Below are 22,536 nucleotides of genomic sequence, written 5' to 3' on the forward strand. Positions count from 1 at the left end.
CAATCTGTAATGGAAACACAATTGGGGGGGGTTACGTGCTTCTGCTGGACATACTGTACAAGAAAGATCCAAGAAGGCTTAAGTACATTAATTAAGGACCATAAGACAACATGAATGACAGACTGATTCTGTTTAGAAGCACTAATGAATCAAACCAGCAGTTGTTCTGGGTGGGCGCACTGAAAAGAGCAGCATACGGGGGGGGGTTTAGTGTGGTCCAGATGGAGCAGAGTTGATGTGCTACACGAGGAGGAGGAGAAAACGAGCCATTAACAGCACGTTTCTTTTGTTCTCCCGTGTTATCTATCAGCGAAAAAGCTTTTTTACAACGTGACCTAACCCCTCCACCTCCCCAACTTCCCCGAGGCTGAACGAAGGAGCGGCTGCTGTCCAAGGTGGAGGCAGGTGGGCCGGGGGAAGCCTGATACCATCCATCCATCCACCCACTCACCCCCCCCCGCCCCCTCAAAAAAATCCCCCTCACACCCCCTGGGCTTTACTGCTTCACACTGCTTGGAAAAGTTAACACAATCACACACATACACACACTGTTCTTTGTTTGACTGTTCTCTAATCTTCACCATCACATTAGTAATAGTAATAGTAATAGTAATAGTAATAGTAATAGTAATAGTAATAGTAATAGTAATTTGTGCTATTGTCGTCTTTGCAACATTCACTTCATCGTTGGGAGACATACATTCCTAGACCACCACCAGGATTCCTCCCAATTGTTTATGATACTGTATATGTAGTGTAAAATTGATTTTGATTAGGGATGTCCGATATTGGCTTTATTGACGATAACCGATATTGTCCAACTCTCTGATATCAACCCATACCGATATGTGTAACGTCATATACCTTTTTCTTGAGTAAAACTCTTAAATGAGTACAGTTGTTTTGATGGTTACTCCACCCGTCTCTGAGTAGATAAGTAATGTATTACATATTTTATATAAGAATACATTTGTGTTTCTTCTGCCTTGATTATATGTTATTTTTGGAAAGATTTCATGTATTTTTTAGTTAAAGGGGTAATGTTTAAAATACATGAATTTGCTGATTATTATTGTGATTGATAACTTTCATATTCTTATTTTATATTCTTACTTTATTGCATTAAAACTACAATACTTACATATATAGATATACAAACATATACACACACATTACTGTGTATGGTTTTTCGGTACTACTTTGTGCTCTACAGCTGATGTAATGTGAATTACTACTGTGTGGGATCAATAAAGTTCTTATCTTAGCCATCTGAGAAGATCAAATACATTGTTTTTGGTGCTTAACTGTTTCCCAAGTATATTAGTGCGTATGTGACTGTACAAACGAGACGCATTAACTTCAATTTCTTTGTAGAAAAGGCGCTTTATGAAAGTAATTTATTTATTTATTTGTATTCACTTACAGCGCAGCCTTGCCACATCCAATATGGCGGCTACGTCGACGTAAGTCTCAGAGCTCGATGCGACACCTATGCATATGGTTGTGACAACCAGCGTGTTTTGCTGTACTGTTGTTGTAAATGGCTGCCTAGTCACATGTTTAGAGCTCACATAGTTGTTGATTATTCAGCATTATTCTTTGGTTGTGTCTTGTCTGTTATCTACATGTTATGTTGTTGTGTGATGTTTTGTTTTTTTTTTAAGCTCTTTCTTTAAAGACACCGTGAGTAAGAATGCTATGTGGAATGGTAATTTTATTTTTTGACAGATGATAGGCCATATTCAACCACGAAACAGCTAACATTTATTAATTCATTCATTTTTTAAAAACCGCAACAGGGCAAGGGAGTAATTTTCGAACCGATGGGATGCCTCTGAATACCTCTCTGACGGTATCAGTCCAAAATAAACATGAATATATTTGTAAACACAGAACTTGTGATGGACTTCATTAGATTGTGCAGGTGTACGAGAAGAGAACAAGTCGCTTCCTCTTCATGCAGCCATCTTGCCTGCAGAGATGGAAACAGCTCCACTAATGGGAACCAAATCTACACTGAAACTAACAGTATACTCTGTGCTACACTTCCTAACACAGGCTGTGAATGCGGATGCATGAGTGCAAACAGGAGTAGCATGAGTGCCTCATGGTTCCATAACACTGAGGGCTTGTGCTCTATGGAGACAAGCGGACTCTACTTTTCATGCCTTGAGTCAGGCTAATCAATCCGATTTCCCCCCCAGAACAAATTCCATTCCTCCATGAGATCGCTGAGCTACCGTACAGTTCCAGACTCCATGCTGCATCATCAACAGGATATTAAAAAGCAGCTAGCATGTGAGCGTGCATGACAACACACATTTGGCCCGCGGGTGGTGAGCACATGCCCTAATAAACTGATTTGGTTGTGACTAAAAAGAAGCAGGCGGGAGTCAGCGGAGAATTCCAGACTTGACACCGATATGTACTGTACATTATGTATGCATTGACCGAGTTCCAGTGGAAGGCTATAAAAATAACCACTTGAGGCAAAAGCTGCAACAACAAGGCTGTAATTTTAGTGCTAAACATCCATGCAAAGCTACAGTTTGAAGCGGGTTGTGTGAGGGAATGTGAGGGAGTTTTTTTTTTTTTTTTTCCATTAACAGAAGATCTTTGTGAGGACTGAGGCCAGCAGGCAAAGGAAAAGCTTGTTATTGCATGCGTCAAATAACACTTAAGGAGCTGGACACCTGCATCTTTCTTCAACTTGGGGGACGAACGTTAGGAAAGGAAATCACTAACTACACGATAGTTTGACAGAGAAAATAGGAATATATTGAAACATACAGTATGTCACAAAAGTGACGACAGTCCTCACATTTCGGCAAGCATTTTTATTACCGTATATCTTCATAAGGGAAAATACTTTAGAGTAGTCAGTGTACAACTCGTATAGCAGTATAGATTCATGAGCCCTCACACAGCCTTTGTTGTCTAAATAGCTGCTAACACAAGCGAGTAGCAAGGTAATTGTGTCTCGAGTTCATCAAGGGGAGATGAATTCCAAAATCTACTGTGACACTGTAAAGCACAGCATCATCTCCAACAAAGCTAACTGCACTGCACCTCAAACTAGGGCGGTGAACAATAAACCGATGCGGACGGATATAGTGTGAGATGCAGCTGCCTTGGTAGGAGCCTCCTGGATCGATGAGAATCAGCCATAAATCCTTCGATTAATGGATTGCAGAGACATGCACCGGGTATGGCAAGAATAGCAACTGGTTGACGGTGAGTCTCTGAAACAACACAAGAGCCTGGTCCATCACTGTTTGATGTGTGTGCTTGCATGAATTCTCTTGAGGTTGTGGACTGGACAAATATAAACATTAGCACTCAGTAAGGTCATCAAATCTTACTTTATGCATTCCAACATAGTATCCGCATTTGGGACCAAATATGAGGTGAAAGAAAAACGGGCAAAATACAGTTTAGTAGTCTATCTGTGCAGCGTGGGAAAAAGTTAGATGGCGCGTTCAAGGACCGTCGAACAATGTGTGACAAGTCGCCGCTCGCAGCAACTTAAACTTATTTTTTTATAAATAAAATAATGCCCCATATTTCCAAAATTTATATCCATTTACATAAAATTCAATGTAGTTATTTACAATTTTACAAAAAAACTTTTTTAGGTGTTTTTTTTCCCCCTTTAATTATTGCGCCTGAAAGATTCCTGCGGCCCGGTGATTGGGGAACCCTGCCTTACAGCATTCTTGGGGATATGATGTGCTGTTTTGCACATTTGGAAATACTGTAAGAATTCCACTTGGATAGAATTGGCTTCTTCATGTTATAATGTAAGATGAATGTCGAATGTCCACACCAATAAATGTAACCAGAGTCATATCGAATGGAATCGTATCGTTTGTAGGCTGTATCGAATCTCTCTGTTTTTAAAATATATGGCTTTTGAATGGTTGTAGCCCGTGTACCACAAAGAGATTTACATCCCTTCCTGCAACCCAGTAGGCGGGAGTAAAAAGAAGTCCAAAGCAATTCAACTACAGTACAATGACCCCATTAAAGCAACAAAGTTTCCATTTAGCAGTCTGAATCCCCATAGTCTTTTATTGTTTTGTAGTCCTACTTTAGCGGGTATGTTCACAAAATAAAATGTAGAAAACACTGCAATACCAATCAGCGCTTACTGCATGTGCTCAGCACATCAGCCATATTCAAGGGCCTAAGAGGGAATGAATGATGCCCTCTGTTAGTCTCTGAAAAGTCCAAACATAGCTCAAAAACGTTAGACCACACCCCGGATTAAAAAAAAAAAAAAAAGTGGTAACAAGTGGACAGGACACCTCTACTTTCCATCTCCCAAACGTAACATCTGAAGCTTTTTGGACAATGCCTTAAAAACACTTCTCCTTTTAACCACGCAGAGCCTGCAAGACAATAAGCTGGAATGATGTGACCCCTATTTTATGAAAATGGAGGAAAGAATTCACGGAAAAGCAGACAAGAATGTAGTCCAGCCGGCCAGGGATGAATGTCACACGTCCCCGGAGACAACCATGACCGTGCTTGCTAAATTAAAAAGAGGCCGCGGGCATATTTGAACTGACCGGGCAAAAAGATGAAAGCAAACATGACCATGTAAGGTTAGGGAGGTGAAAACAAGCCTTTTTGTGATGTGGCATTAAAAATATGAGACTATGACAACTGTTGTAACACGATCACCGAAACTTAAATCATGTCTACACACTGAAACCCTCCTACGCAGTCTGCTGTAATGGAACCTTAACCTAGGAAGAGGAGGATTTTATCCAAGAGGAGACTGAGGGCAGCAAAGAGGAGACTATGGAATATAAAATTTCAGCATCCACAGGTCAGGCACATCGAAAGGGAACTAAATTTGGAACCCTGACCAGAAATAGTAACTGGTGGTACCTGCTTCAAAGTGAGGTACAGTATGGTGGAAAAGGGCATAATATGCACCCAAAAACATTGGCTTTCTAGACGTATTGTCCCTTCGTCTGTAGAAACTGTCTAGTGCATAAACATGCGAGTCAGGCTCATTTTTTTTATGGGCGCAAAGCTGCCGAGCAGAGCTGAGGCATGCAGGAAGTGGAATGGGGGGGATGGTTTAGGACAAAGAGGGTCTCAGGAAGGTCTCCAAGTGTGAAAACGACTGAAAGAAAATCAAGAAGCCTAAAAGCATCGCAGCATGTAAAGCCAGCAGCAGCAGACGTGAGTGGGCTGAGAATACTGAGCAGTACAGTAAAGTGCAAACCTGTTAAGCCCATTAGCTTTAAGAGCAGAAGGGGTCCGTCTGCATCCATCCGGCTCTGGGAACGTGAAACCCATAAGTAACCAAAAACACCACAGGAAAGCAGAGCTGGGTTTATTTAAGCCTGTTTTCTTTGTCAAGAAACAGAGACACTAACTTTGGACCAAAAAAAAAAAAAAAAAAAACACGCCCACGTGGAAGTCCACTTTTTCACTTCCTGGGCCTAACAAACGGAGGTCTGCAGCTTAACTGGCATGTTTTACCAAAAAGCATGTTCTACCAAACATGATGGATTATTTAGCATTCCAAATCATCCTACAAATTAACCAAACTTTATCACGTCATGGATGAAGTATCATTAGGTCCCTGAAATGTCTTTAAGGGGTGGGGTGGGGGGGCCTACACACCAGGAGGGAGTTTAACCTGTCGGTGGTCTCCGTGAAGCTGAGCTTGCAGACACGAGTGATGGTCAAACTTAGCGATCCATGAGACGACCAGAGAGGATTAGCGAAGCGGAGCAGACAGACGAGGCTCATTGATTGCTTGCATTTTCCCCCTTAATCTATAACAACTCAATTAGATTAACCAAACAGGGGTGTTGAATAAACAATCTACAGCCTCACTTAAACCAATACATACTGTACAATATGCTTTGTAAATTTACTTAAGCAGATCAACAGGTAGGAGCATCGTTAAGTTGGTTCAAGGTCCTCTATTATGCAAAATGCACTTTTTAATCATGTCCTAAGTATAACCTATCGTCTCCCTCACTTGTTTGCTCCTCCTTTCTCATGGATATACCATAGCAGGCTTTGCTACACATCTTAAAATAAAGCCTTGAACACTGCCAACTATCTGTTAGTCATCCGTGAGTATGACTGTTTTGTTTTTCTTCAGCAAACAGGCTAACCTAGAATGATGTTGCTGTTCAAATGTGGCGGTAATGTTCGCACTGTAGCTCACGTAGCTATGCTAATGTTGCTAACGTTTGTATCCTGCTGTCCCACTCCTTAATGTTACCTTGTTGTATGTGATATATGGCATATATCACATTGGACAAGTTCCGAGTTAGTTTATGTACAAAGTGGATAAAGTGCAAAATCACACACACTCTTAGAGACAAGCGTGACAAACACAGCTCACAAGCATTACAGCTACAGACACACAAAACCGTGTGTTCCCAGTAGGGCGACACACTGCACAAACATTCGTTTCTGTGGGACCGTTTATTTGTGAAATACTCAAATATGGGACCTTCAAGCAGACCAAGCGGTAGAAGAGTATTAATAAGACACTTCTACTTAATATCTTTCACTAGAACAAACCAATGGTGAATTGTTTGGCTATTAAGCGTGGCCTGGGGATCTATTGTGGGTTTACTGTCTAATTAAACATATCTAGTAGTAACTAACAGGATGTTTGGGAGTCCTTTCTTAATTGCTACAATTACTGTAAGAAATCAGCAACCTCCTTCCCGTGACCTTGCTGTGTACGGGAGGTCATGTTTTGCAACATCTTTGCCTCTTGATACCAAAAAACAGCGTTGTGTCTCCATGCACTTCTTTATATGAATGCTAGCATTTAGCTAGTTATGGCTGTGACCTTTCCACAGCCCCCGAGGATATGGGTCATGCTCTGAAGTGTGGGAAAGCCTGGCTATGATAAAGCACTCACGGATGCATTCAAATAAAGCATCTCCCATCACCAGCAACTGAAATGACAGTAAAAAGGGGACATGCTGCGCACGTTGCAGCGTTCTTACCTGATAGTAAGCTTTGATCTGCCGGATGAGAATGGAAAGGTTCTGGATGCGCAGCGTGGGGTCGTTGTTCACCTTCTTGTTGGTCCTCTGCACCGTGGCCTTGGGGTTTCTGGTGGAAAGAAAACAAACAGAATGTCATTCAATCACGTGTTACACATGGACATGAAAGAATAGAGGATGCAGGTCAATGCTCCAGAATTCCCACGGTAGTCAAGCAATTAGATGAAAACATTTTTCCAAGCTACAAGCTGTGATGTTGTTTTGCATCATGACTCGTGCGTGCACACAGTACATCTCCTGCATGAACCTTCTTCAGGAGAGCGAGGCGAGTGCCCGAGGGCCTTTTAAGAGGGAGCATGCGTGACGACTGATGATGTTATCACGGGTGCCAACACGTTTTAAGGGGGCCTCATAAACATTCCGCAAATTCACACAGCAACCACATTCCCCCGGCAACCGCTATCTTCTACATCACCCATTTGCGTATCTTACGGGAAATACCTGGACCTCCATTTAAACACACTATTTTTATTTTTGTTTCAACTATCACTGACCGAAAAACTGTTATCATCCGACTACCACATGTTATCACAAAGTAAACCTATAACAGCTACCGCTTCAGAAGTATTCTGATTATGACATTTTAACGAGGGGTTGGACATGTGACCTTCCCGTCATGATGCAGCGTGAGATCACATGACCTGCTTGAATATTTACAGACCTAATGATGGCTGAAACAACCAAAATAAGACTCCTGTGCCAAATGTTGTTACTTATACATTTAATATTTTAGTTCAACTTTCATATTTTCATTTATTAAGTATAAATTTGTAGCTTCTACTTTTATTTGTAACTTTTTTGTAAAGTGTCCGTGGGTGCGACATTGTAAAGTGCGACATCGCACCGCATATTGTATTCCTTGAGCGCTTTTGAAAGCGGTCCACCGTGATTATTATTATTATTATTTTTAGGTACACACATGGTATTAATAGGTGGAAAAAAGCTTCTACATAGCATTTGTGGCCAGTGATGAAATTACAAATATTGCATTTCATTGCAATAATGACCAAGGACCTATTATGCAACTCTCACAGCATGTTTATTTGAATGAAATGTTTGAGGTTGGGGGAAAAAAGAATGTTGTAATTACAAACAAGTGCTTACAGACAGACCTCTTGTTCCTGAAACGTCCTTCCCACTTTAAAAAGCGTGTGCATTCATGACCTATATATGAGGGTCAAGTGTGGGGGAGCAGACTGCGCCAAATGCATGCATGCATACATGTATGCACGTGGCGGGGAGCACATGAGTAGTCATGCATGCATCCTGAGTGTGCATGTCTGCATCTGTGCTCTGGAACGAGTCTACAAGCCTCCACAAAAACAAAACACTTTGATTTATTTGTGTTTATGTTGGAATGAGGTGGTCAGTGACGCTGCGTGATAAAAGCATTTGGTTGAACTCCCACTCCAACTTCACGCATCACTACATAGCCTCTACGTTTGAATATGCAGAGCTCCAAACAAGAAACGGCCTTGTTGTCTTCATCTTGCAGCGTGGACGCGTTAATTAGTCTTTTGATCAGCCTCTGCCCCGACACACAGTGCCATTGATGCTAATCAGGAGGACACAAGGCTCTTTTTAATGGTCTGAATTAGTGGTCATGTGGCCTCCTCACACACACACACCCACCCACACACACATATACTTGCACACAGCCACTTCAGAAGTCCATCATAGGGGGTCTATTTAACCCCTTAATTAAGAAGTGGGGGCTGTAATCCTGTCAAGGCGAGGAGGATGACAAGCTGAATAAGATGTGTGTGTGTGCGTTTGTTGCCCAGTCTCCATAGCATTCCATTACAGTAAGGCCAGCAAGAACATGGCGGCCTACGACAGCAAAACTCCTGATGCCGCACACTTGGCCACGCTTCAGACAGAACCCCTGCGGAGATCAGGCGACAAAACGGACTAACAGCTTTAGTAGGGGGTGAAAAATCCCAGATATTAACCCCCTTGCTGTTCCTGCCGATACAGCAAACTTAAGGCTTTGGGCAGACACATAGATTAAGGAGGGACAGCTCAGGCACACACGGACACAATGTCAATAATCTGCACTACAGGTTCTGTCGATGGCCGATGAGGCGGTATGCAGAGCCAGTAGCAGCCATGGGGCTTTCGTCTCTCCGAGGCTGCCTCTGATTGGCTGGGTGCTTTACAGAGTAGTGGTAACCTATATATGACAGCCGGAATTACAATCAGCAGGGGCAGCCAGGCGCGCACGCACACACACACACACACACACACACACACACGCACACACACACACACACACACACACACACACACAAAAAGGGAAAAGACAGGCTACATTTGGCCACGTGTTGGGATGGAGCCAGTCCAAACATAGCAGCAGTGTGTGTCATTACCTCTGCAATGGGAAAGCCAAACAACTCACATGAATGTGGGTGAAAAGGTTCCAGATAATTCTGTGTTTCCATCACACAGTGCATTCAATATTGTCCAAATCTAGGGTTGGTGCTGGCATTCAGCCAGCTCTCACACACCGTTATGTGTCTGTAGCTGTAATGCTAATGAGCTGTGTTTGTCCACACCTGTGTTTGTCTCCAAAAAGCAGCTTTATCCACCTTTTACACATACAGTTCCATCTCTCACTTCAAACTCTATCACGCTTTTCCAAAAAATAATTAATGATTGCTGTTTAAAAATACAAAAATAAAAAAATGCATATTTAAGCAAATGTTACACATTCTTGGCCTAAATTGAGCATTTTCTAGCATAAAAATGTTCTAAATGAAGTAGAATACAAATACAGTTGAAAGCAGTAAGGGACGCTGATGAACTGTACACTGGCCACTAGGTGTCACTAGTAACACGCACCAGACTTGATCGCCAACAACTGGCTTTAATATTTTCTAATCATTTATCTCAGAGCAGGCACAATAATAACATAAAAATAATGATAGTCCTCATCATTATCATAATCACAACACGGGTACTGTTGTGGCCGTACTCAAGCTAAAAATCCTTGATGTCACTTCCTGTCCACACGTCCGAAAGACATTTATTGAAACACACACGAGCACGAGTCTTATTTTCTCTGATTATATCTAATATATTGGTGAATATGAGTTTAAAGGTGACTATAGGGGTGTTATTTCACGTTTCACGTGCTTTAATAATGGTCAAAATTGTATTTATAAAAGTTCTAATCAGGTTTTCTATGCTAGCTACAAAAATATTCAGTCTATTAATGTTAAATCCTGCTTCGCAGAATTGTACTTATCACGGTCAGGTCTGGAACCAATTAACCATGAGAAACAAGGGATTACTGCACACGCAAACTCTGCACTTGTCTACCACAATAGAAGCCATAGATCACAGGACAGGAGGATACAAATGTTAGCAACACTAGCATAGCTATGTACGATACAGTGCTAACATAGCACACACATTTTAGCAGCAACATCATACTAGGTTAAACTATTTGCTGAAAAAACCCAAAATTATCAAACGTACAGCCCCCACATCTGTAGCTGGCTGACTGATAGTTGGCAGAGCTCCAGGTTGCATTTTAGGATGTGTAGGGAAGCCTGCTTCTATTGTTTGTTTGTTTTTTTTTTACAAAGTGGCATTCAAAGTGATCAGAGGTGGTATGATGCCCACGAGGAAGGAGGTTTGAGTGCCTTTCTCTCAAAAGGGGAGCAATAATAAGCTAATGGTGAAGGCGCCATATAAACGGACCATGTGACCCTTGGTATGTGGAGTTCCTTGTCTTGGCTTTTCATGAATTCCTTACCCTCCGTCCTAGTCTTTGTCTTTTGTCTCGTTTCAACCGGGCCTCTCTGCCACTGTATCCATAGGCAGCTCACCCTTTCCATTCCAGCCTGGTAAGTGAGTTAAACCATTAAAGCAGAGTACACACACTAAGTGGAAAGAGATGACGCTCAACATCGCCAATAATTGCCTCAATTTCCTGATAGCGATTGTGACTCATCAACATAAAGCAAGCTCTTATTCTCTCCTCATAAAGGGAAGTCCTCTAATTGATACCACTTTGTGTTTCATTCTCAATGCGCTTCAGCTGAAGCTCAGCTCTTCCTGCAGTTGTTAGCTAGTACTGTAAATGTCCCCTCCAGACAGAGCGGATTAGAGCCACACAAGGAGCTCTGTAACATGAAGCAGATGGAGGATGTGTTGAGTTGGCATTAATGCAGCAAAACAGCAACAACAGCACATCACATACACACACACACACACACACACAAAATATGGTATCAGATTCAGGAAAGATGTGTTTCTAATCTGAACTTCCAAGAGGCCATAGACCAGGGGTCGCCAACGTGGTGCCCGCGGGCACCAGGTAGCCCCCCACAACCACATGAGGTGCCCGCAAGCCTGAAACATAAAATGTGAGTTGTGGATACCAGCATTTTGTTAATGTTTTGGTAAAACAAGCATATGTGATTTGTTTGGGTTGAAATAAGGTATGAAAATCAAATACAAAAATGAGTAGCTCGTGGCCATTTTCATTTTCTAAAAGTATCTCTCGCAAGAAAAACCCCTGCCATAGACAATGCAAAAACCTGACGTTTCAAGACCTCCGTTCAGCATGTTTTACCATCTCTTTGAGGTTCATGGTTGTGGCTCACATAAACGCTTGATTGTGAAACCTCTGTCTGCACATCGGCAGCCAGACGCAAAGATGACTGCAAGACAGATCAGATGAAAGTCGACTCCTCTTCCTTGGACAGCGAAAGCTTCCAAGACCAGCCAACTGTGATTGAACACCTCAGCAGCAGACCTGCATCCCTGCTTCCCTCCTGCAGCTGGAATTCCAGCTATGTCAGCTGGAATCAGCCTTGCTGAAAAAGTCAACGGAGGCTTCAGAAGAAAACAACAAAGGGGCGAGGTGAAAGAGCGGGAAAGAATACGCGCTAACAGTAGGATAAAAATAAGTGAGGCGTGAAACAAGTAGACAGCAGAGACAAAAACATGCGCTCCATAACATTAGCATGAGTATGTCACCCTTATGCGTATTGTGTGATAAGGAACACTTCAAAATACTCATTATTTTTCTTGAAGACATTGCAATCAAAACCAGATCATAATAAAGTAATGATGTCAAGATGGCTTGCTAATACGACAATCCAGACTGCAGGAAAGTAGGAAGCATCCCACTATGGGCTCAACATCGCAAAACAATTCAAAACAACACAGGTGAACAAAATAGAACGTGGCCACGGTAGGCTGAATTATTTGCTTTGTTTCTCCTTACCAAAAAACTGGTTTGAGGTTTCCCCATGCACGAAAAGCATCTAATCACATTCATGTCTATATTTCCCACAGCCACTAGGGAGCACGTTTGCTATGATGTGCTGTGGTGCATCAAAGTCATCCTCAAATATTTGTTTTCCCCATTCCTTTCTCAGCCATTTAGAAAGTGCAACCCATTTATGTCAACGCCCGGCAATCGAAACCATTGCTTGCACATTTACTTGTGACTTTCACCAGAGACGTACGTTATGCTCTTATCTAACAGAGCTGCTGTGGTCATTTTGTTGTAGGTCTTGACTACAATGACAATAAAGCTGTCAAACATATGCACATATTTCTTAGGGAAAAATTTAACTTGAAACATTTACCGTATTTTACGGACTATAAGTCGCACTTTTTTTTCATGGTTTGGCTGGTCCTGCGATTTATGCTCCTGAGCGACTTATACGTACATACATTTTTTGTTTTTTTTTTACACACAGACAGCTGCTAGAGGGCGCTGCAGGCTTGTGTGCTAGCATCTGCTCCTCCTATCACTCCTGTACCACTGAAAATGTACAATGTAAACATCAACTTACAAAGACAACTGAGAAAGACGGAACATTCATGCCCCCAAAAAGAAAATCTTATTCTGCAGACTACGAGCTGCAAGTTAAAGTACTAGTTATGTTATGTTGTTTAGGGTATAGTTGATAACTGTTAATTACTGTTTATACAGTACGTTAACGTACCACCTATTCACGTTCCGTAAACAGATGCTCGTTTATCCTGTTGCTATACATTTTATTGTTACTACTAGGACTTGCCTTTCAAGTCTGCTCTTAGTCTCTGACTTTATAAAATAAATTTCCCCCCAAAAATGCGACTTACAGTCCATTGCGACTTATGTGTTTTTTTTCTTCTTCTTCATTGTGCATTTTCGTCTGGTGCGACTTCTACTTCGGAGCGACTTATAGTCCGGAAAATACGGCACATGCGCGAACAGCACTAAAAGACCTTCAGCATATCAGCATGTGGACTCAAATTATGGAACGTATTGAGCAAAGAACTCAAACAAAGCACCAGAAAGAGCGATTTCAAGAAACAGTACAAGCAGTTGTTGACCAAGTACAAAGAAGAAGAGTCCTGAACCACTGTTGTACTGTTGCACTGTTGTACATACAATGCCATGTCTAACCACTCTTCCGCCCACTACTTATTTCTCATTTTTTTGGACTACATTAAGTTTTACATCGTCTGTACTCACTCAACAACAAACTATGTTTCTGTCAACTGTTAACTTTTCAGCAGTAGTTATATAGTAGTATAATATAGTATAGTAGTAAGTAGTATATATTTATTATGTATCAATATATCAAAACCCTTAACTCCTATTGTAAGACGTTGTGATACGGCCTTATCATTTTCTTACGCTATTTCAATTGGGTTTCTATTTCCAAATTGGTAAATGTTGAACACAGGAAGTGCAAAATCAAATGTAATAACGGAAATGGAGGTTGGATTAAATAAGCTTTGCTTCTTCCTACTCCTTTTTGCACATATAAATTGTAACATGTGATGTACTCCAATGTTCCAAATAAAATTAAACCATTACCATTACCAAGGCTAAAGACAAAAGACTCCCTGGTCAAATGTTTGCACACAACCAGTCCAAAGCATCCACGCCGCAGACAGACTCCATTACGGCCTTGAAGGCGAAGAAAGCCGAGTAGCTACAAAACACAGGGAGTAAACATGCAGATGAGCAGACTAACCTAATTCATCCTCGTTACCACATGCATCATTCATATACTGTAGGTAACACTTCAGCTCTTATCACTAGTGACATTTTTCTATCTCTGTTTAAACATTACATTCCAGCTTTACACAACTTCCTGTGTAGATCTGGCAACTGTTTTAAAGAGAAGCAACGTGGAATGTATTTCCTGTTTGTGACATTAGCCATAAAGGCCAATGAAATATGCAGTTTGTACGCACTTTGTAGCTGCAATTGCATATTTTGATTGTAAAAACTCTACTCTGGTGTAGTTGGACCATGCAGGACAAGTCCGCTGGTTGACCCACCTTGCCAAATGCACCAGCATGCGTCTTCAAAGTGCTGAGGGTGACAACCCCACGTGACCCTTGTCACCGACAGCATTTTTAATTGGCTGCCTCTCACCGAGATGGCAAACTAATTGGTTTGACAGCATTGAGGAGGTCATCTAATTGGCTGGGTAATGACGGTCATGAGAGGACAGAGGAGGGGGGTGGGACACGTTGCCATCTGGGTGTCGGCAAACCGTTAGATAATCCCGACGTCGCCCTCCGGGGGATGACTGCTGACCGCCTGCCACCTCCCTTGCTAAGTCCTACACACTCACACTGCACGAGAAAAAGTGCATTGCAAATATGAGAAACTACCAGCAACGTTTGGCTGCGCCAGACACTGTTCTTTGTGTAAACGGCCGCTAATGGCTTCAGGCAGGCGCAGCATTTCTTATCCGGATCGATTGTGGTGAATGTAACACACATTTACACATTTTAGGACAAGCAGTCCCTGCTGGAAAATAGTGCTCGTCTGCAGATATCCAGACATATCATTCACAATAGCGGGCCTTGTGTGTGTGTGTGTGTGTGTGTGTGTGTGTGTGTGTGTGGGAAGAAGGTCGGGGCAACACGACCAGCGACAGCTGCCCGACTCCAAAAACAAATGCAGACACACACACACACACATACAAAGCACATACAAACAGCCAGTCCCGTGCTGACACAGAACCCCTGAACAAAAGTGCGCACAGCTGGCCGTGACTGGTGAGCTCCGACTTCCTGTCAGGCGACTCACAGCTGCCAAGCTCGCAACATTCATGCCCACAAGAAACTTCAAAATCCAATCTCCTGCCTGCAAGACCCTCATATCATAACCATCAAGACCAGGCCTAATCAACTGCCGGCCCACGGGCCAAAGATGGCCCGGAGGTAAATGGCATCATTTATTCATTCATTTCAAAACTTGGGATTTTTATTTTTTTTATTTTTTTTGCAGAAGGTTCTTAAAAACAGCAGACAGCAAAAACAGCAAACTCCAATCATATACAGGATCACTAGCTAGTGCTTTTGCAGGAGGCAGAGCGCTCCTGTAACATCATATCGAGGGTCTTTGACGATAGTGTTTTTGCAGTAGGGTCCTTATGAACAGCAGATTGCTCCTGTCATATCATATAGAGGATCTCTGACGACTCTTTTTGCAGTAGGTCTTTTTATAAACAACTGAGCACTCCTTTCATATAGTGGATCTTTGACTAGCATTTTTGCGGCAGGTCTTTAAAACCACTGATGTAGAGCAGTGGTCCCCAACCCCCGGGCCCGGTACCAGGCCACGAGTCATTTGGTACCGGGCTGCAGAGGAAAAAAAATAATTTCCATTATTTCATTTTTTTTATGTTTTATTTTGAAAAGTGGCCAGATTCTCTCTGTTACATCCGTCTCACTTGACGCATGTCCATTGTGCGTGTGCTAATTTTCTCTCGTGCCGCACAGATAGACTACTACTGTATTTTTACCATTTTTCTTTCACCTCATATTTGGTCTCAAATGCTGATACTATGTGGGAATGCATAAAGGTAAGTTTTGATGACTTATTGAGTGCTAATGTGCACATTTGTCTCAAGTTAATTCATGCTAGCGATGTAATCATCTCTCTGGAAAAACTTGGCTGGAACTTGAACTGGTGGATGGTGGGTCGGCATTCATTTTGTGCTTTTAATTTGATGTTATTCATGTCTTAGTTTTACACAATACATAATAAATAAGATAAATCATATCGCTATTATGTACGAAGCTATAATGTTAGGGGTTACAGCATGACCGAGAAGTCAGCTTATTTAGTGCAAAAGGTGGACTACACCAACGACTGGTTGTCAATAAATGGAAAATCGAGCCAATGCCAAGTCAGCCATGTGAACCACAACACAACAATGGCTCCAGATCATCAAGAAATATGAAATATTCTCTTAAGAAATAAGAGCCCATCACATAAAATCATCACACCAGCATCATGTCTCCCTACGTGGCTGCTTCTTCTGCTTCTCCACAGCCCAAACACCCAAGTTAGCATTAATCGACTTAAAACCCAACGCCCGGTGAGGACGGATCTGTGTTGCTGCTAAATTTGTAACCAGATTTTGCGGTTTAATCTACAGCCCAGCGGGGAAACGTGAGCTGAGTCGCCTCCAGCAGGGGAAGTGTCCTCCACTTGGCAGCAGACGACTGTCAAAGGTGGCAGCGGTAGCCGTCTGAGGAAAATGGAATCATTATGTACAAGCTGAACCCAACTTCTTCGGCAGCGTGACCAAGCATGTGCGGCTCCGAAGGGGGTCCCTGCGATGACTGTCTGATTTCTGACCCATCGGTGGCCCAAATAAAAGGTCCCATTGTGTGCAGCCTACATTCACTCCAGCAGACAATTACTAGTTCTTGAAGAATTGCTTAATGTGCTCCTGGAGGGGATGAAAAGTGGGGGAGGAAGAGCGGACCCACATTCATGCACTGGACAGTGGACACACGTAATGATTGAAAAGGTCTCATATGATGGCATTTTTCAACAGCTTTAAGTGTCAGTGGTCCCACAGTAGTATATTGGGAGCATGAGGATCAAATTTACAGCTGCAATGTCTGTAGCTTACTGATGGTTGACAGAGCTCCGGGCGTCATTTTAAGATATGTAGCAAAGCCTGCTGATTTTTTTTTTTTTGCAAAGCTGGGGCAGGCTTATCTAGGAGGTGGTATCATGGCCACGTGGAAGGTTTTTCCTTTCACTACTTCAAAAAGTGAGCGTTTGAGCGCCTCTTCTCTCAAAAGTGGAGCTAACAAGCGAGGGAAGCTATACAGTCGTGGAAAAAACGATGAGAGCACCCTTGTTTCTTCAGTTTATTGATCCATTTTAATGCCTGGTACAACTAAAGGTACATTTGTTTGGACAAATGTAATGGTGATAACAAATATAGCTCATAGGAGTTGAATGTAAGAGCTGATATCTAGCAACTTCCATGGTTTTCTTGATAACCAAAATCACTTAAGTTCTTACATGAATAGCTATAGCATTGTACTGCCAAAAAATGTAACTCTCATGAGCTATTTTTGTTGTCATTGTTATATTTGTCCAAACAAAAAGGTACCTTTAGTTGTATCAGGCATTAAAATGAACAAGAAAGGGTGGTCTAATCATTTTTTCCATGACTGTATATTTTTCTCATGATTTGAACTCATAAACAGGCACTAGGGACACAAATTAATGATTGGACATCATCTAAAAGTCCATTTTGAATAACTGTGGACCTTTTACGTACATAAGATCACCAAACACCGCAGCAAAGCAGCATTTACAGTAAGGTACTTACATCTCCAGCATGACCTCATTGAGGTAGACTCCATCCACTAATTCCACATATTCTGATAGTTTGTTGCCATCTTTCACTTTGGATTGCCCTGCAGTCTTCACCTGCAAGAGGAAAGGCAACAATTCCAATAAATAATGAGCAGTAAATGTTGAAAATAAATGTACTTGTGTGGACTGAATGGATTTACCCAGCAGACCAGAGGCGACAGCATGAAGTGCTCCAGCAGAGGAGTAAAAACCTCACTTTCCATATTTTCCAGCGGGATTATTTCAGCAGATATGGGAAAAAAGAGGGGGTGGTGGTGGGTGTAATTATAGCAGTGTTTGTTTTGGCTCCACTCATGTGGTTGATTGCATTAAAAAGAGCCGCATTTTGGCGCAAGGCTGCTGTTTTTTTCTTTTTTTTGACGGAGATTGTCAAGGAGGTAGGGGGAGGGAAAAGAAAGGTTAATCCACGAATGTCTCGACACGACACAGCTGTTTGGACCCACTGAGCTCCGCCACAGCATCGGACGCTGAATCACATTTTTTTTCTTAATCTTCCGAAACAAACCCTTAAATCGCTCACAACGAAACACTCGCACCGGATTTAATCCTCCGAAACAATTTCAACAAAAAAATAATCATCCACTTGCAGCAACTTCCAGGGAGAATAATAAATCCTGGGTGGTTTGATGAAAGCCAAAATGCCCCAAAATAATCCAACGTTTTCAATTCCAGCCAGAAAGATTTTTTTTTAGTTATAGTCCTGTCATGTCAAAGCAAAGCAAAGCAAAGCAATGCAAGGAGGACGCTGCAGCTCTCAGTGTCCCTTCATTCATTTGCAGCTCACTAGTGAGGAGGAGCAGCAGCTGCTGAGGAAGAGGAGTAAAAGCACCGCCTACATCCCTCCTTCATCCCTCCCTCTCTCGCTGGTGCAACCTCCACCGGGAGGAAAAAAAACCCCCATAAAACACATGGCATTGATCAGACAGAGCATCTTATAACATAACACGATATAAAATAATATATGCTGTAACGTAATATACTGTATAAAGCATATTGTATACAGTATGACATGACGACTATACTAGTGTATTGCAGCTTCATGAAAAGAACAAAGCTGACATCTAGTGGATAGCAGCGGTAATTGCAATAGTAATTGTAATTGTACAGTACACAAATTGCATTTCAAATTGAATGACGAAAACATACAATCTACTTTAATAAGACTAATATGACCTAAAAAAAGTGAATTAGACCATATAAATAGGCTAAATGTGTTAAATGCTGTGCATATTACAATGCACTCTTTATTAAAGATGAGTCAACAGTCAGCTAGAGTGCTAGCTTACAGGTAAATCGAGAGCATTACCAGATCATTATCGTTTTTGTACGATAATTTAAAAAATGATTATATATATATATATATATATATATATATATATATATATATATACATATATATGTCATTTTAATATACTATAAATACTAAACAATTAGAAATTCCCCAAATGTACCCTAAGTTGAGACTCTTGCGTCACTTTTACAGTAGCCATGAACACTTCGTTGCTGTGACCTTGTCGGACGGCAGATGGCGCTGGCGGTAAGGCTAAACAGGAAGAAGATGAAGCAATGCAAAAAAAGGTCAACAGTATGGTTAGCAACGATGCCATAGTAAATCACTACAATACGGAATAAAATAAATGTGAGTAAGACGAAATATGTTTAGCCTAATGAAAAAAATGGCTTTAAGAAAATCAGTTAAGAAAAAACTGTAAATATTAGTTTAATATTCAGGATTTTCACATAAAACAAGTTGAAGAACTGCCTTTATGCTTATTGACAACATTCAGTGAATGGATTTGAATTAACTAGCCACTGAAATGAGTCAACACAGCCATTATTCTCTTAATAGCTGGCACCATAAGTCAGTTATTATAATAGAAATATACAGTAGTGTGAAAAGTGTTTGCCCCCTTCTTGATTTGTCTTTTTTTGTTGTTTTTTTTGCATGTTTGTCACACAATGTTTCAGATCATCATTAGTCAATGACAACACAACACAAAATGCAGTTTTTCAATGAAACTTTTTATGATGAATGGAGAAAAAAAATCCAAACCTACATGGCCCTGTGTGAAAAAGTGATTGGCTCCTAAACCTAATAACTGGCTGGGCCACCCTTAGCAGCAACAACTGCAATCAAACGTTTGTGATAACTTGCAATGAGTCTCTTACAGCGCTGTGGAGGAATTGTGGCCCACTCATCTTTGCAGAATTGCTGTAATTCAGCCACATTGGAGGGTTTTCCAGCATGAAGTGCCTTTTTAAGGTCATGCCACAGCATCTCAATAGGATTCAGGTCAGGACTCTAAACCACTGCAGTCTTCATTTAGTTTTTCTTCAGCCATTCAGAGGTGGACTTGCTGGTGTGTTTTGGATCATTGTCCTGCTGCAGAACCCAAGTTAGTTTCAGCTTGAGGTCACGAACAGGTGGACGGATATTTTCCTTCACGATTTTTTGGTAGACAGCGGACTTCATGGTTTCATTTATCACAGCAAGTCTTCCAGGATCCTGAAACAGCAAAACAGTCCCACCATCACACTACCACCACATTTTACTGTTGGTATGATGTTCTTTTTCTCAAATGCGGCATTACTTTTACACCAGATGTAATGGGTCACACACCTTCCAAAAAGTTCAACTTTTGTCTCGTCAGACCACAGAGTATTTTCCCAAAGGTCTTGGGGATCATCAAGATGTTTTCTGGCAAAATTGAGACAAGGCTTAATGTTCTTTTTGTTCAGCAGTGGTTTTGGTCTTGGAACTCTGCCATGCAGGCCCTTTTTTCCTCCAGTGTCCTTCTTATGGTGAAGTCATGAACACTGACCTTAACTGAGTCAAGTGCGGCCTGCAGTTGTTTGGATGATGTTGTGAGGTCTTTTGTGACCTCTTGGATGAGTCGTCGCTGCGCTGTTGGGGTCATTTTGGTTGACCGGCCACTCCTGGGAAGGTTCACCACTCTACCAGTTAGGTTTTAAAACTCTAGAACACATTAACACTACACATAACTGCTGGGTGGCGACAGTATATCCAACTTTATTGTAGAGATATACTGTCGTGAAACTTTTGTGATACTGTAGTCAGAATGCTCTCTTGCATTAGCTTACATGGTGTAGGTGTACCTAATCATGTGTCCTGTCTCAAAGTCTCAGTCGGGAGAATGTACGCAAAAAGGAAAGTCCTAAAACATGAGTCACCCCCTCTTCACATCCAAAAGGTCCTAGAGTAAATGTTTGTGGCGACTTGTAAATTCCAGCGCTGAAAAAAAACAGAGGCTGCATTCATTAGCACAGACTTGAATTGAGCTCTGTGTGACTTAGAAGCAATGTCATGCTTTCCCCCCAGTAGATCTACTGTACAGCCTACTGCTGTTCTGCACAACCTGCACACTGACTACACTAATTTATACATCCATCTCCATGGTAATGTCCCTTGACACGATATCATAAAATGCTGAAATGTACTCACCTTTGTCAGATGCTGTAAGTGAACACCACAGTGTCAGGAGACGTTTGTCCACCAACAGGAGTACTTCTGTTTAGTCAACATGACAACCTCAAGGCCTTGACAACGTCAACACAAAGTTCATTTGATCAAGCCTGCTTCCCTTCATGGAAACACATGATTCAGTTAATACATTCCTTGATACAATACCATTCCAACCTGAGCAATGAAGGTCACCCAGTTGGTGCTGCAATGGGAAATCAGTGATAAGACAAATAAATGTCCCTTACACATCATTAACCGGGTTAATTTAACCCTTAAGGGGCCCTTAAAAAGTTACACTTTTCACCCTTAAGCCCCAAAACTGTCCCTCTAATGAAAGTCGAATAAAAATAAGTCATATGTACATTTTTATTTCACTTTCAGTCAAGTAATGTCAGAGTACTGAGTTTAAAATATTAATTTTCAATTAGTCAATCAAGGCAATGTTAATGTATGTATTTTTTGTATTATCGTTATTATTATTATTATTATGGTTTGTTAATTGTCATTTTTAAATGAACATTAATAAGTAAATAATATACATTAGAATTTATTTCGTTTAACCACTATTACAATATTATGTTGACATTTTTCTTTAAACACCTTTTAATAACAGAACATTTTTTAAAGGATTTAGAAAAGAATACAATTTTTTGTATTACATTTAAACAAAAAATGTTAAAAAAAAAGAAAAAAAAGGAAAAAGTACAAAGTTTTTTATATTTGGATTTGCAAAAAAAAAAACAAAACATAACAGAGCTTCTATTTAGTTTGAAAAATACACTTTCCATTGCATTTTAATACAAAAAATTTAAATCAAATGAATTTGAAATCCTGATTATTTTTTTTTGAAGAATTAAAAAGTTTGAAAACCCTTCCTTTGGATGCAAAAAAGACAGAAAAACAACTTTGAAATGCTAATTTTTCTTTTTTATTAAATACACTTCAATATTCCAGTAATAACCAAGCTATTAAGAACAACCATCCAAACACACAAAGTACAACTTTCATGATTAATTCGACGCTCATGCAAAAAAATCCAGCATCCAATGAGAAGGTGTGGGGTGGACCCATGAAGACCCGCCCTCTTCATATGTTTTTCTTTTTTTTTTAAGTTAGGCAAAAGGTTACAATGCAGTTTCACAAACAAGCTAAGGCTTTTCTACTCATTTGAATGTGACCTCCACGATGCAAACTTTTGTCCATCAGTTAAAAATGACTAAGAAAGTACACATGCATATTTCATCCATCTGTAAAACTGCATATATATATATATATATATATATATATATATATATATATATATTTGGTTATGTTTGCAGTGGCTTTTAACA

The 22,536-nt window shown here is 41.0% G+C and overlaps 1 protein-coding gene and 1 long non-coding RNA gene across 12 annotated transcripts in view; both read right to left on the minus strand.

The window, feature by feature from the left end:
- The window catches only part of LOC129193762 (girdin-like), a 59,678-nt gene extending 41,173 nt beyond the window's left edge, over positions 1-18,505 (minus strand). For all 11 annotated transcript variants that reach the window (XR_008573605.1, XR_008573606.1, XM_054798369.1 and 8 more), the window contains exons 1-3: positions 17,862-18,505; positions 17,675-17,775; positions 6,999-7,107 (exon numbers count right to left, since the gene is read on the minus strand). Coding sequence is in view for 9 of the 11 variants with exons in the window: in XM_054798369.1 (XP_054654344.1) it covers positions 6,999-7,107; positions 17,675-17,775; positions 17,862-17,924 (273 nt within the window). In the remaining 2 variants the exon portion in view is untranslated. The remainder of the gene's footprint in view (positions 1-6,998; positions 7,108-17,674; positions 17,776-17,861) is intronic.
- A 1,093-nt stretch (positions 18,506-19,598) lies between these two features.
- On the minus strand, positions 19,599-21,962 carry LOC129193798 (uncharacterized). The gene is made up of 3 exons (XR_008573614.1): positions 20,544-21,962; positions 20,342-20,419; positions 19,599-20,227 (listed from the first exon to the last, which is right to left on the minus strand). It is a non-coding gene; the product is annotated as an uncharacterized LOC129193798 (long non-coding RNA).
- Positions 21,963-22,536: the final 574 nt, after the last annotated feature.

Source organism: Dunckerocampus dactyliophorus, chromosome 14 (genome assembly GCF_027744805.1).
Source record: "Dunckerocampus dactyliophorus isolate RoL2022-P2 chromosome 14, RoL_Ddac_1.1, whole genome shotgun sequence".
NCBI classification, from domain to species: Eukaryota; Metazoa; Chordata; class Actinopteri; order Syngnathiformes; family Syngnathidae; genus Dunckerocampus; species Dunckerocampus dactyliophorus.